Source organism: Crassostrea angulata, chromosome 7 (genome assembly GCF_025612915.1).
Source record: "Crassostrea angulata isolate pt1a10 chromosome 7, ASM2561291v2, whole genome shotgun sequence".
Taxonomy (NCBI): Eukaryota; Metazoa; Mollusca; class Bivalvia; order Ostreida; family Ostreidae; genus Magallana; species Magallana angulata.
This window is the reverse complement of record NC_069117.1, coordinates 43,331,927-43,346,193: the sequence shown is the minus strand read 5'-3', so window position 1 is coordinate 43,346,193 and position 14,267 is coordinate 43,331,927. Positions and strand designations below refer to the sequence as shown.

Genomic DNA, 14,267 nt, shown 5'->3' with positions numbered 1-14,267 from the left:
AGCACAACTGCTGGAGCACAAAACAGATGCAATTAGATGCAGCTATGTTACTGATGTCTTCTCCCTGTGTTCTATTTCTTATACTAATGAATTCTCCCCTAAGACGTTATCCTTCGAAGACCTTGGCATTTTCCCCAGAAAGCAGCAATAAATCTTTGTTTTAAAGAGATTTAATTTTTTTTTTGTAATTAGAAATGGCCTTGATTACTGTGGTAGCTAATACAAGGCCATTATTTGAAAACTTCCTTATTTATCTATTCTTCAGTTCATTTTACATGTACAACTGTCCTATTTTTCCATGTGAGATTGAAGACATTCTGTTCAGTTTAATTTAACCATATTAGGTTATCCATACAAAGTTAATTTTATGTTTAATGTCACCCGCCCACATAGGTATAGGAGAAATTGTTGTTTAATTAAAACATATACAACAAAGTTGAACAAACCCCAATTTTAAATTGTATTTTTTTTGTATATTCAGCTTTTATGTGCAGACTATCCTGTATAAAAATAACAATGCGTAAACTTATTACTTGTATACTCATGTTTATAAAGAGACATAAAGGTCCGATGGGCCGGGTGTTTATTCATTAAGGTATTTTATAATACACATGTACCTTTATTTGTTTATAAAACACATGTCACTATAATAAATCATTTACTTTATACTTACATTTACTTACTCTATCGTGGTTTTCCTTTTTGCAACAAAAGTACTGCAATCTGTTGATATATGAAAAGCGTTAGTAAAAAATTTTATTTGTTTTGATTTTTCCCACACCCTTGTATGTTTGGTATTTTGAAGGTGACAGTAAACATGGAATTAACTTTGGGCATTTTTAAATTTTTTAATTGATTTAAATACATTAAAAGGTGATTATGAATGTATAGGAGCAAAGGGCTGGCGCTCTCTCTCTCTCTCTCTCTCTCTCTCTCTCTCTCTCTCTCTCTCTCTCTCTCACACACAGAATATTTTGGTACTAAGTCTGAGGTGTCAAAATGAAGGAAATAGTATGGCCTATTAACTTAAAGATGAAGTAGCTGCAAAAAATTATGGGTATTTTTTTTTATTAAGAATTTATTTATTATTATTTATTTCAGTGACCCCAATTGGCATAATAAAAATATCACCAGGTATACCTTATTTTATTAATTTTTAACTGGGTTTTCAAAAGGAAAAATTATAAATTTTTTATTATTAAATTGGTAAAAATGGTGGGTGGATGGGCGGGAGGCTGCCAAAAGGGTACCCCTATTGTTTGGATAACCTATATTGCATAAATGGTACCCTATTTCTCTGGATAGGTAGTGTTTATAATCTATTCAGGGTTGACAAATGGATACAGTTCACACAAAAGAAAACCTGGTTTGTTGTCACATTGACAGTTTTCCTCTTGTTTACTTAATGTTCTATCCAAAAAAGGCCAAAGGGAATGTGTAGTGAGATAAATACATGTTACATTATTTGCCTGGATCCTATTTTCTTTGGAATTTATGATTTTTACTATACTTTAATGTGATATATTTGCCTAATAAATATACTGTATCAAATATAGAGGTAATATTTCAAATATTGAGTATATTTACTATTTAGTTGACCCTTCAATATTTTTCATATAAAGCTTGATCTAGCTCATTTTTATTTGATCAAAGAAAGATAAATCAAGCTCAGTTGAGAGTAATTTTACCTAGCACTATCAGTGCAACATGTCTTCTTTATTTACATGAACTGGTATTAAAAAAAAATATGAAATTATGAATTTGTGAAGAAGTAAATTCATTATGCATTTATTAAGTTATCAAAATCGATTTTAAGAAAGCTTGTGCTGATTTGACACAGATTTTTCAAATATTTAAGTTATCTTTGTTGATGTGGAAATTTAGATTAAGTACTCTACAATTGCTCTCCTAACTATCACTTCAGATCCAGAGTAAATAAATGTACTGGTTTTCTTGATACAAGTTGTCTACTTTACGCACATCAAGTGTGTCACTATTCCATGGTCAGAGTTACCTGGGCAGGTGTGTGCAGCTTAATTAACTCCCCACTGTGATTGGCCAATTAACTGAATTAATTAAAAACATTGATGAGAAGGTGATAGCTTATGGGAGTCAAGAGTTATTAAAAGGCCCTCAATGTTTCTCACAAGTAGGGCTATTATTAGGTGCATTGTACATGATCCATACCTGACCCAACCTGTAGAAATTCAAAAGTGGACTCTTCCTTTAAATTTTGGGGATGCATTGTGCTGTGTGGGGGCATGTAGATTTTCATGGCCTCTACCTAAGAAGGGGGAATTTAAACTGCATGTAGGTTACCATGTCAAAGACTGAGAGTGATACGTGGAATATACATTTGATTCTTATATTCTGTGAAGTGGCAGACTGTTGAAGGGGAGGCATGTGGATCTATTAATAGATGGGATTTTCAGTATGAGGGTGCTGCCTTTACTGGTGTACCAGGGCCTGGCATGCCTCCTTATTCTCACCGGACATGTTTGTGGACAAGGTAAAGAAATATGAACCCCCTCAGCATTTTGATAGAGTTTCAGTTTCTTCAAGGAATGGAGAGGGAAAGAAGATCAAGTTTATAGATTGTCTGTCTTAAAATGCACAGATCCCCCCAGAAGCACAGTGTGTGTAAACTTAAGCTAGCTAACAGCCTTGAATCAATTACTTTTAAAAATTAGATTTTAAACTGGCAAAGAATGATTAGTGAGTCTTTGAATGCACATGTCTCCATGGCCAGTTGCTGTATATTAAATGTGCTGCTATTTTGTTTAATATATAACTTTTCAAAAATGTGTATATTTGCAGTTCTTTGATAATAGTAGTCCTTATAATGCCTTCAACAAATAAAACCATATTGGTTTAGCGATTGGCATGCAAACATTGCTGTTAATGTGAATATAATCTACTAAGATATGTGCAAGACCATAAGATATAAGGCAAGCATGAATTGAAGAAATGTGTTGGTGAATTTTCATTGCTTAATATAATTCAATTTTGCAGCAGTAGTTAACCTGTGGGTATACCCATTCCTTTTATGAGACTAAAATGAACAAGTTTTAATTGAGCCATAAATTCAAACTAAAGTTTCTTTTGATTTCTTGAAAGATAAATATACCTGCTAGAGGGTTCTGTATTGACTATTAGTTAAGCCATAGAGTTTTCACATTAATAACAAGTAAATGTGAGAGAGAGAGAGAGAGAGAGAGAGAGAGAGAGAGAGAGAGAGAGAGAGAGAGGAGAGAGTTAAATTGCTCTCATAATTGCAGTTGACCCGATTTTTATTGCTGTACAATTGTAAACTATATTTTTTTTTATTTTTAACAACATTTAAATGCGCATGAAGAATTTAGAATATTTGTCAAAATTCAACCATGCATATGAATAGAATTTCTTTTATAAAAGTTAAACCCAGAATGCATTTACTTTCTGATTTATAAAGGTGATAGGCACAAGGTGTAAATAATGTATAGCATAGAGAACCTGTTGTAAAGTTTCATAGATTAGATCCTAGCTGTTCAAGTTAAAAATTGATAAAAGAAAAAAAAAATTAGCAGAGAAAATTTTTCCGCTCATGCCAAGATCCTGGTTTCATTTGTATACATTTCAACACATGCAGACTTGCACTTGAGTGCATGTAGGGTAATTAATTGTGTCAAACGGGCTTGCGTTTTCCTCTGAGATACACCCATATGCATGTATTATGTGATCATTATTAATTTGTTGACAGGCATAACAGGTTCAAGTGACACTTGAATTGTTTCCCCTGGTTATCTGGGCTTGGACACTTGCTCAAGGGACAGAGAAATTAATTAATATTTGTATTTATGGTGAAATCCTAAAAACTACTGTTTGATATGTGGACTGGCCATATACGTTAAATATCTGACCCCAAAAATAAATCTGATAAATTTGTTGATGTTTGGGCTTATCAGGGTATCTATACCTATGTGTGTAGGAAATCTTTGAAGATAAGAAGTGAGAGATTTAACTCCCAATGCTCTAAGTTCAAAAAGGAATTTTAAAAAACTCTGACCAGTACGTTGGTGAATAGGCCCACTGTTTAACATTTTAAAAAGCTCCACTCCCTTTGTTATCAAAAGCAGATTTTCTGTTTTGTTGAGATATCTTCTTTTATTTAAATAGCCAATTTCTAAATTCAATGCAAGTAGTATTTTAAACTGAAATTCACAAGACATTTCCTGCATATTTTTGTAGTATGATTATACAAAGGTATTATTTTTATCAAAGTTTGATATTTAGCTGAAATGTATTCATGAAATTAATTGAGAATTTGATTCAGAACATTTATATTAACATATATTTTAAAAAAGAATTTTGCCTGAAACACCTAAAGGAAATAGATAACTTTAATATAAAATGTTTACAGTATACATGTAGTTTGTGTTTAAATTTACAGCAAAACCCTACATAACTTCGAGCTCGCCAACCCAGCTTCATCAGCTTCTGGGGGCCACGGTCAACCTCTTCTGTCAGGCCAAGGGCACCCCTGAACCAGATGTGGTGTGGTCCAAGAATGGTGCCCCTCTGCTCAACTCCAAGCGGGTTACAATCGCGCTGGACAAGGAGACGGTGGAGATTCGGGACCTCCAGCGATCGGATAGCGGGACCTATACATGTACCTTCACAAACTCCATGGGGGCAGTGTCTCAACAAATCATTCTCATAGTGGAAGGTTGGAATTTTTTTTATTTTTCAGACAACTGTATATATATGAGACTATTTTACTGTTTCACAATTATCTCCCTTTTAGAAAGGGTTACACCCTTTATTTTAACAATTTAGACTCCCCTTCCCATAAGAATTCTTTGTACCAGTACTGTGTATGAGACTTTTTAAATTTTCTAATAGTGAACCAAAGGGGGAATTTTTCATCTAATTTTAGACATTACTACATATACATAAAAGAGATTTATTTTCTGCTCATAAATAGTGAAATCAAAGGGTATAGTATTCCTCTCATATATCTGTCAGTCCTATCGAGTTTCAATTTTTCCATTTTGCTAAATTGCTTCCTTGTGTCAAGATGTTTAGATCAAGGTAGACATTCTGCAAGTTTGATATACTAAATCAATATTGATATATGGAGTTCTAAGGAACATTATTAGTGTATACATATGCATAACCTTAAAATTTTGGTAACTTTAAACAAAATTTTTTGGAAGGGGGGGAGGGGGGTTGTTGATGGCTTTACTTTAAAAATCTCTGCAGTAGCTATTCTATTCCCCTGTACAGTTGGCTAGCTGTTCTCTGGAGGGTGATATATGGGGACTTTCACTGTCCAACCCTATATAAATGAACCTTCAGTGGTTCAGAGAGTATCCTATTTCAACATATTGATCCCATTTGCTCTCACAGTTGATGAATGATAAGTGTCTGTAAAGGGGAGGGGTGTTTCTGAGATGAAATGATAAAAAACCCAGAAGTCATCCCACACTGAGTTTATCATTATTCAATGATGAATTATTGTGTTTATTGAGTTGCTGTTCATAGAATGGCCACCTCTATGTGCACCTTTTAGTGATCTTTCTCAGTGGTGATTATTGTATCTATACATAGGTGATTGATCCGAAATGGTACATATACTTTAGATATTCCTGTGTTATTGTAGCAAATGGCAATACATGTTCCTTTAGTTTTAAGTTTAACTCCTTTCAATTAAGGCTAGTAGATGAACATGAATTATGTGTATATTATGGTTCAAAATCTCTCTCTGCATGTGTGCTAAATTTTGCTCTAATGTACATTTTCTAAAAGCAATGGAAATTATAATATATGAAAAGAATATAAGCATCACAAAACATTTTATTCTAGTAAGATCGAGTGATCTCCCTTATCAGAGGTCATTATTCTAAAAACACATGTGTTTTTTTTGTTGTTTGATGTATACATTTGTCTTGTGTTTGTTTATAAAATAGACCAAGGAGAAACATAGAGAAAAATTAAAAAGAACTGTACATTTTTATAGGTGCTGCCTATATTCTACGCGCTCCATCAAATCGTACAACTCTTGAAGGACAGAAAATTCAGTTTGACTGCGGTGCAGCCGCATTTCCAAACAACATCACTTACCGGTGGTACTTCAACAACCGCAATGTGTTGACGTACAATGACAGTCGATTAACGGTGTACCCTGACGGTAAACTGGTGATCTCACCAGTGTACAAGAAGGACATGGGCTGGTACACCTGTCGCCCTAGTAATGGGGTGGGGGAGGACCCAGAGGCAGCTGCATTCCTCAATGTTACCTGTAAGGAAGTGGAGAAATACAACCTATTACAACTTCTGCTAATATAAAGTTAAACATTAGGAATTTAAAAAAAAATCAATTAAATGTGAATTGGTTCAATAACTTATTTGATTTTCAAAGTAACAGAGGTTAAACATCTTCAAGATGACATTATCTACCATGCTTATTCCTGTTTGAATTACAGATGCTCCCAAAATTTTGAAAGACCTGATGCCTGCAAGAGTCACTTGGGCACTGGGCTACCAAGAACATTTGGACTGCCCTGTAGATGCTAATCCCCCAGTCCGAGAGTACAGCTGGAAGAAGAACACATACTTAGTGTCCTTCAGTAGTGACCACATCACTCTCCTGCCAAACGGGTCCCTATTGGTCAAAAGTGTCCAGCACTCTGATGCCGGGGCCTATAGCTGTATGCCGGTCAGCTCCATTGGAAACAGTCAATCTTCTCCTCTTGTGCAAGTCATTGTGCAAGGTAAAGCTAATGGCATTTACATTGTCTGCAGATACAGCTTCTGAATCAGTCAGATGCGTGTATCAGTAATGGTTCATTGTATAGGAATTTTTTTTAAAAGTCTATGGCCTAGAATCAGTACTAAATTTCTTATTCAGCAAAATGACTCTTCTCTCCCCCCCCCCCCCCCCCCCCACCTTTCTGTTCATTGTTTCAAAAAATATTTATATTTTGTCTGAGAATAGATTAGTGTGCAATAGAAATGCATTTATTCAGGCTGACGTGGGATCACTTTTGTTCAGTTTAGTTTGTGCGTGATCTATAATTTGTATTGTTCAGGCAGCATAGGCTTAAGATTTCTATTGATTAAAATGTGTCACTGTGTCATGACCTATAATCACTGGCTACATAATGACCTGCATACAAGATGCTCACAACTTCTGCCTTGAACCATTGATCGATGGATTGCATCTGCTAAATACAAAAGCCCGACATGTCTTGGCATTGTTATAAAAGCAATATCACCATTTACATAGGAAAAGATAATGATTTAATATTATCTTAGCAGGACATTTATAAACTGTAAATGTCACAGGTGTTTTTAATGGCGGTATATAATAAATCCATAGATTTATCAATCAAAGCTATTTTCCTGGTCAATAACACTGCATAGAGTTATTAGCTTTGGTTGTATTTATAGATTACATTTCCTCATTGTAGTCTTTTACACGGGCATTAGTTCTATTAGCTCAGCTACGTGTTTTTTAGAAAACTGCTGAAATGTTTGCATTGCTCAAAGTCTTGCAGTTGTTTGTCAACTGCAGACCCTCCCTGCAATTTTTACGTTAATTTCTGATCTTTTACACACCCCTCCCTGCAGTTTAAATTTTCCCTCCCTATTCCAGACCCTCCAAGGTTTCTCTTCCGTCCAGAACCCCAGTACCTCAGAATTCCGGGACAAGATGTGACAATGATCTGTGGGGCCACCGGCAAGCCTGTTCCTAGCATACAATGGAGGAAGGTAGGACACATGTCTCTAGCATTCATCATCCTGTCTGCAGTGAAAAAAAGTTCACTGAGGGTTACTGTAAATTCCTTATTTTACGCGAGTACTTAATTCCGCAATTACGCTGTTTTGTAACAAATCGCGAGAATAAAACATCGCGATCACTATTATTTTTTGTTAATTTCCTATACTTCAAAACTGTCGGAAAAATTATAGCCAGACTTTAAAATCCACGATGGTTGCTTCTCGCGATGTTACATGGAAATTAATTCCTCGCGTTTAATTAGGAATCTACAGTATACAATTGCTCACTCAGAAACATTCAATGATTAAAACTTTTGTATGTGTAAAAATAAAAAAAGAGAGAATAGTTAATAACAGATTTGTTGATCAATTAGTGTTAAAATCTGACCAATGTTTCACTCTTGAGATTAACATTTTGAAAAACACAATGTTTTAATTTTGTTCGCATTTTCCTCTCTCACTCTAGGTGACAGGTGATCTGAATTTGGCGGAGGGTGGGCGTGTGAAGTTAGAAGGTGGTAATTTGACAATTACCTCGCTGAGGAAGGAGGATCATGGCAGATACGAGTGTCAGGCGGAAAATGAGGTCAAAACCATCGTTGTGGGCACTGACCTTATTATACAAAGTACATCTGGTTATTTTTATCTCATTTTGTGTTAACTTTTAATTTGAAGTGTAATATTAACTGCAAGTTTTGCATGTTTTTAACTCTTGACAAAATGTCTTAACTCAGCTAAGCACAATAGAAAATGGGTTAAGTGATGACTTTACAAGCCTCATGACAAGGAAAGGATTCAAATTTTGGTTGACCATTATAAAAGCCCAAGTGAATCATTGTGAAAATTTTTCAGATAAAATTGCGACATTGCTCCTTTGATGAAATATCTTAATAATTTTTTATAAATAAGCTTATAATAAATTTATATTGATACAGTACACTTTTTTTCCGGTACAATTCCAGTGACCACCCCACACGCTCCGTACAATCTCACTGTGACTACTGATTGGTTCAGTGCCAGAATAAGTTGGATTCCAGCATACAATGGTGGAAACGACCAGTTCTTTGTGATTTGGTAATAGTTTAAACATCATCTTTGTTGATATTAGATAATTTGCTAACTCATACTTTGATTAAAATACATTAACCCATATACCAGCATATACTATCAGTGTTCAAGTAAATATAAAATACATCATTTATAATATTGTGATTTAAACTAAACAGCCATTTATAAATCAATTTATGTGAAATTTGGTTCCTGTACGAATTATTTTACAAAAGAAGTGGAAATTGTTAGTGCATTGCTGGACTATATCCAAATTAGAGTTATCTTTCCTATCAGTGCAATGTAGTGAACTTTGACAAGCCAATTAAACTAAACAGCTACTTCTAACAATTATTAAATCTTTGCCATAAAATAAAACAACTGGAAAATGTAGCAATGTTGTACTTATACAAGGTAAATATAATTCATATGGATTAATTAAAGAAATAAACGATACATACACAGCATGACTATCATGTGTGGCGGTGATGATTGTAGGTACCGCAGAGCGAACGGACAGGTATCCCAGTGGTCCACCTTGCAGGTACTCCCCAAGTCTGCCACCGTCTTTACCCTGTACAACCTGACCCCAGACACAATGTACGAGTTCAAGGTTCTGTCCAGGAACGAAATCGGAAGCGGGAACTTCAGCGAGATCGTTAGAGCCCCGACAAAAGGTCAGTGGAGTTCACTCACTGCCACGTTTTTCATTGATCATCTGCTTCATCTAAGAGAGCTTCTCAGACTTTTTTGAACCATTTGTATAAGAGCTTGGACTTTGGGTAAATGTGTCTAACAGCAATATGACGTAGGCCTGTCTATTTCATTGCTTGCCACTCAGCCTTGGTTCTTTGAAATCAACAAGGTTTTCTGGCTTTTGTGCTAAGACTGCACAATCTATGTATACTTCACTTGAAACCAGTATCATTTTAAACTTGTTTTGATGCAGGAAATAGATAGTTAAATCCTCCTGAAAGTCCAAGGTCTTGTTAAAATGGTTCTAATGTCTCACCTTAATGTTAAACGTTTGGAACAAGATGATTTGATAAGAAGAGTTTTTCTTCCCGAATATCTGAATTTTTTTGGCCTTTTCATTGTTGATACAGTTATCCTATCCAAAGATTTTTTGTACAAGAACATGTATATTAAAATATCAAATTTATATAATGAATTTGCAATGCAATGTACATGTAGTAAATATATCATACGATTGTTTTTGTACAATTGGGCTGTCACGCTGTCTATATATATCTGCTAACATTATATATCACTGTTATATTCTATCCAAGCTTATCATATATTTATCTGGCACCATGTAACCGTTTGACATTTGATGACTTCCTTAATAAGGCTGAGCCTGTGTTTTTGCTGACTTTACATGCTAACAGGAAATGCAACCAAAACCACAGCAAGATCACCTGGTACATTTTTCTGCGGAATCACGTGCACCTTTTTTAACCCTCACTTTTGTAGTTTTGTTGAAAGTTCTTGACCAACGCCATGTATTTTTGCGTCTGTACAGAATTGTGTTGAACATGTCCTTGTCCTTTCTCTCCCTCTCTCTCTCTGCCTGTCTCTCTCTCTCTCTCTGTCTGTCTGTCTGTCTCTCTCTCATCTTTGATTGAAAAAAAAGGAACAAACTAACAAACTGGTTAAGCCTAAGACTTCATGTCAATGTCAGTGTCACATTAAATGTTGTTTCATCTGCTAGGTGTTGTCTTAAAGTTTAGTATAAATATATGTTGTGTATATGGATACATGTGTTTGCAATTCTGTTTTAATCAGATGCATGTCTTGTTAAAGTCTTTTTTACTTTCTTTACATAATAGGCTAAGTCTTTAAAACTTTAAGATATTAGTACCTTGTGGAACTCACATTCATAAAAATTTTTTTCCTTCAGTATCATGCAAATCTGGTAATTGCAGTACTGTACATGTATTGCATATAATGTAACTGGTGAGAAGACAACAAAGCATATTCAGTAGTTGAACAGAAAAGACAGATTGAATGGTTGCGATTTTCTCATTCATCATAAAAAACTGTTATTACTTAAGATCAGTCATCAACCATCATGCTAGCATGACTTCGCTATCTAGATTGTTCCAATAGTGAGCTGACTGTTGTACATTTGTATGGTTACTTATTTTACTTTGTTATCAAGACAAATGGGTGTCCAGCAGTAAATCAGTAATCCATTCTGTTTTACAGGTGATGAAACAAAGCTGCCCACCGCTCTACCCACAGACTCATCCGGATCGACATATTTTCCTATCATAACCAAAAATATTGGTGAGAATATTAAACAGCATACGGAAATATGCACTGAAAACATACTGGTTACCTTTTCTTGGAGGGCATATTTCCACAAGGCCACAGTTAATTCATTATTAAGTTTATCGTTTTAAAGCCTAAAAGTTATCAAGATGTCAGTACAAAGTAGGCTCATGTAGATAAATGATACAGTTTTTATCTGTGTTGACTTTTCATTTGAATCTGCATGTTTCTGTATGTAGGTGCTAGACCTCCACCCCCCAGAAATGTGTCTGCCCGAATCGAAGGGTCGGTCATCCGCGTCTACTGGCTGCCTCCCCTCACCAACATGTCTGTGTATTATTACATCATAGAGTGGTCGACTGACGGACAGAAGTGGCAGTCGTTTGATGAGAGAATTAATGTGCCTTATACGTTCTACATCTGGCAAGATGCCCGCCCAAACATGGAGTACTACTTTCGGGTGTTTTCTTACTCCATTACAGCCTTCAGTGTCGCCAGCAAGGTTGTGATGATCAGAACGCCCCCTGCAGAAAGTAGGTCCATATGTCAATACTTAGCATTCAGTAGGGGCTTCACTTTGTCGATATTTGGCTCATGACTACAAGTGTTCTTTATTCTAACCTTAGTTTAAAAATCAAAGTTCTAGAGACTTTCATAGTTCAAATAGCATTAGTTCTATGTACATGTAGCTTCTGCAAAATATAGCATGATGTTTGATGTACGTGTACATTTGATATTGCTACCAGTGTCAATGAATTAATCCGAGTGTTGCCTCAAACTGTTGGAGAATTTGTGATATATTTTTTTGTGTGTGTATCATGTGACCACCCTTTGCTGTTTTAGTTTTTGGACCGAGTGGACAATATGTAAGCCTAACCACTGAGAGATTGACCACAATATCTCCCCAATCAAATGACGGTATAGCATCGCTACTTCTCATTGGCCTGCCTTTGATAACAAACCTCACATTTTCGCTTCATTTGTTCATTTTCCAACAAGTATTTCATGGGCAACAAAATTTCATTTCTGCAACTTTTTCTGCACCCATAAATGTCTAGATTAATTTTGTTTTTTTTGTAAAGTCAAATTTCTTTTATAATAATTATAATTTTTTTTAAAATGTGTCATTATGTAAAAGATAGAAAGTCTATTTATAGTAACTTGGCAATCATGTTTTTAAAGGGCACAATGACTACAGGGGATAGCACAAGATAAGCGCTTGATCAGTTCTTAAACCTCCTTATAATCTGCCGAATTGAAAGCTTTGTTGTAAACCTTACCATTGTGTTTAAGAGATTATACTCTCTAGCACCAAGGAAAGGTTGTGCAAATTTCACAGTCATTATGTGGAAAAGGGATTGTAGATTTAACAGGGTATATATATCTGTGTAACTTGTTATATATATGTGTATATACATGTAGAGATTTCTGGGTAAGTAAATGATATCTATTACATGTATTGTGTAATCCAGCATTACAGAGCTAAACATACTTGTGCTCAGAATAATTTTTTCTTAACTTGGTACAAAGATACAAACATTTACATGTTTGGAATAAAAAACTTTACTCTTAATTTATTTTCATTATCAATTCAATTTTAACTATAAAAAAATTTGATGTAACAAAATTAATGCTTTCACTTTTTCTTATATATTCTAAATATTGATATATTTTATTAAAAAATAATTTAATCAACATAAAAAAGTTATTTACTGGTAATAACCAGTCCTGGAGTATTTTGAAAAGGTTGTCTGCTTAATTAAGGGGTTAAAGCAAAGTTGATGGGAAGATAACTTGTAGCTGCACACCACAGCAGAAGATTAACATGCAACAGATAAAATTGATAATATGTGTTAATTTTTTTTTTCCAGATTTTGTTTGAATGTGTTCAAGTATATTTATTATTTGTAATTACATGTAGTACACTAAATATGTATTCTGTTATTACAAATTTATTTACAATTTTTCATCACTTGAGTGTTAATGTAAATTATGTGATATTTTTGGTCATCAAGTATAGTAGTAGTTTTAATAGTACATATACATGTATAAGAATGTATGAATTGTTGACATTTTAGATTTGATCATCATGCATTGTTTGATCATTTTTCACAGCTTTATAAGTTTAAATGACTTGAAGTCATTTCTTGATTTATAGCTTTATAAGTTTAAATGACTTGAAGTCATTTCTTGATTTAAAGCAGTTGACAGCTTTTGAAGTAGTGGCTAGAGAAAAAGTTCTTAACTGTGATCAGTCAGGTGTCAAAGAGTTCAGTCACTCAAACGAACCGTGACAACTCTTCTGTAATGAATGCATTCTTAATATTATCTTAATTACCTGTAAACACTTCCTTGAGTTATGTCTCTTACTATAAAATGAAGCATGCTGTAGAAATATAAACCATATTAGAATAGATTTCCTTCACTGAATCACATACTTACTAATAGAAAGTTAAAAACTAGAATTTTTGGATATTACAGAATCTGGATTTTTCCTGTCGCAGGCCGAGATTGGAGGAATTGTGGGAGCATTGCTATTTCTGCTTCTTACTGTTCTCCTGGTTGTGGCAGGAATCATATACAACAGGAGAAAGCAGAAACCAGATAAGTTTGGTACGTAATGTACATGTAAAGACAACATTGAACTCAGAAACGTTTCCAAGTCTTGATGGAAATTGAAAGTACATGTACTGTAGTTATATTTTTTGTTTAACAAAATGGTTGCAAACATCTCTTGTTATAGTTTGAAGTCTGAATTAAAATACTAATGATTCAGTACATGAATTAATCAATGTCAGTTATGATTTAAAGAAATATGTAAACCAAACTTTTTTTTTAAGAAGTTGCCTTACCTTTTTTGAATTTCATTATTGTAGAGTATCTTAATGTGTCTTAGTTTCAAGTATTTTTTGAAAAATATTTTGTGACACCTAATTTTAGGTAATGTGAAGTATATTGGACCTGCTGATGAGCTTAATACACGACCATATAGCAGAGGGTATGCATTTTGATATCTTCTTTTGTTGATTACTTATTGAAAATATTTTTCTTTTAAGGCAGAAATATCAGTACAATGTTATGTACAGGATAAAATTGTTTTCAAAAATTAAAAAGTGCGCTTCAAGAAAATTTGAAATTGGTTAGTTGTACATGATGAAAATGTTTTACAAGAGTGACAATAAATT

At 34.2% G+C, this 14,267-nt stretch overlaps 1 protein-coding gene across 6 annotated transcripts in view; it reads left to right on the top strand.

The window, feature by feature from the left end:
- Positions 1–14,267, top strand: part of LOC128156095 (protein turtle homolog B-like) — a 62,972-nt gene that overhangs the window by 44,669 nt on the left and 4,036 nt on the right. For 2 of the 6 annotated variants that reach the window (XM_052818095.1, XM_052818096.1), the window contains exons 4-16: positions 4,430–4,705; positions 5,999–6,280; positions 6,465–6,752; positions 7,637–7,752; positions 8,228–8,387; positions 8,724–8,835; positions 9,307–9,485; positions 10,197–10,229; positions 11,017–11,097; positions 11,322–11,615; positions 11,926–12,000; positions 13,564–13,695; positions 14,023–14,080. In XM_052818095.1, the coding sequence (XP_052674055.1) occupies positions 4,430–4,705; positions 5,999–6,280; positions 6,465–6,752; positions 7,637–7,752; positions 8,228–8,387; positions 8,724–8,835; positions 9,307–9,485; positions 10,197–10,229; positions 11,017–11,097; positions 11,322–11,615; positions 11,926–12,000; positions 13,564–13,695; positions 14,023–14,080 (2,086 nt within the window). Of the gene's footprint in view, positions 1–2,245; positions 2,510–4,429; positions 4,706–5,998; positions 6,281–6,464; positions 6,753–7,636; positions 7,753–8,227; positions 8,388–8,723; positions 8,836–9,306; positions 9,486–10,196; positions 10,230–11,016; positions 11,098–11,321; positions 11,616–11,925; positions 12,001–13,563; positions 13,696–14,022; positions 14,081–14,267 lie in introns of those variants that run through there. The other 4 variants (XM_052818099.1, XM_052818097.1, XM_052818098.1 and 1 more) reach the window with 4 other exon arrangements.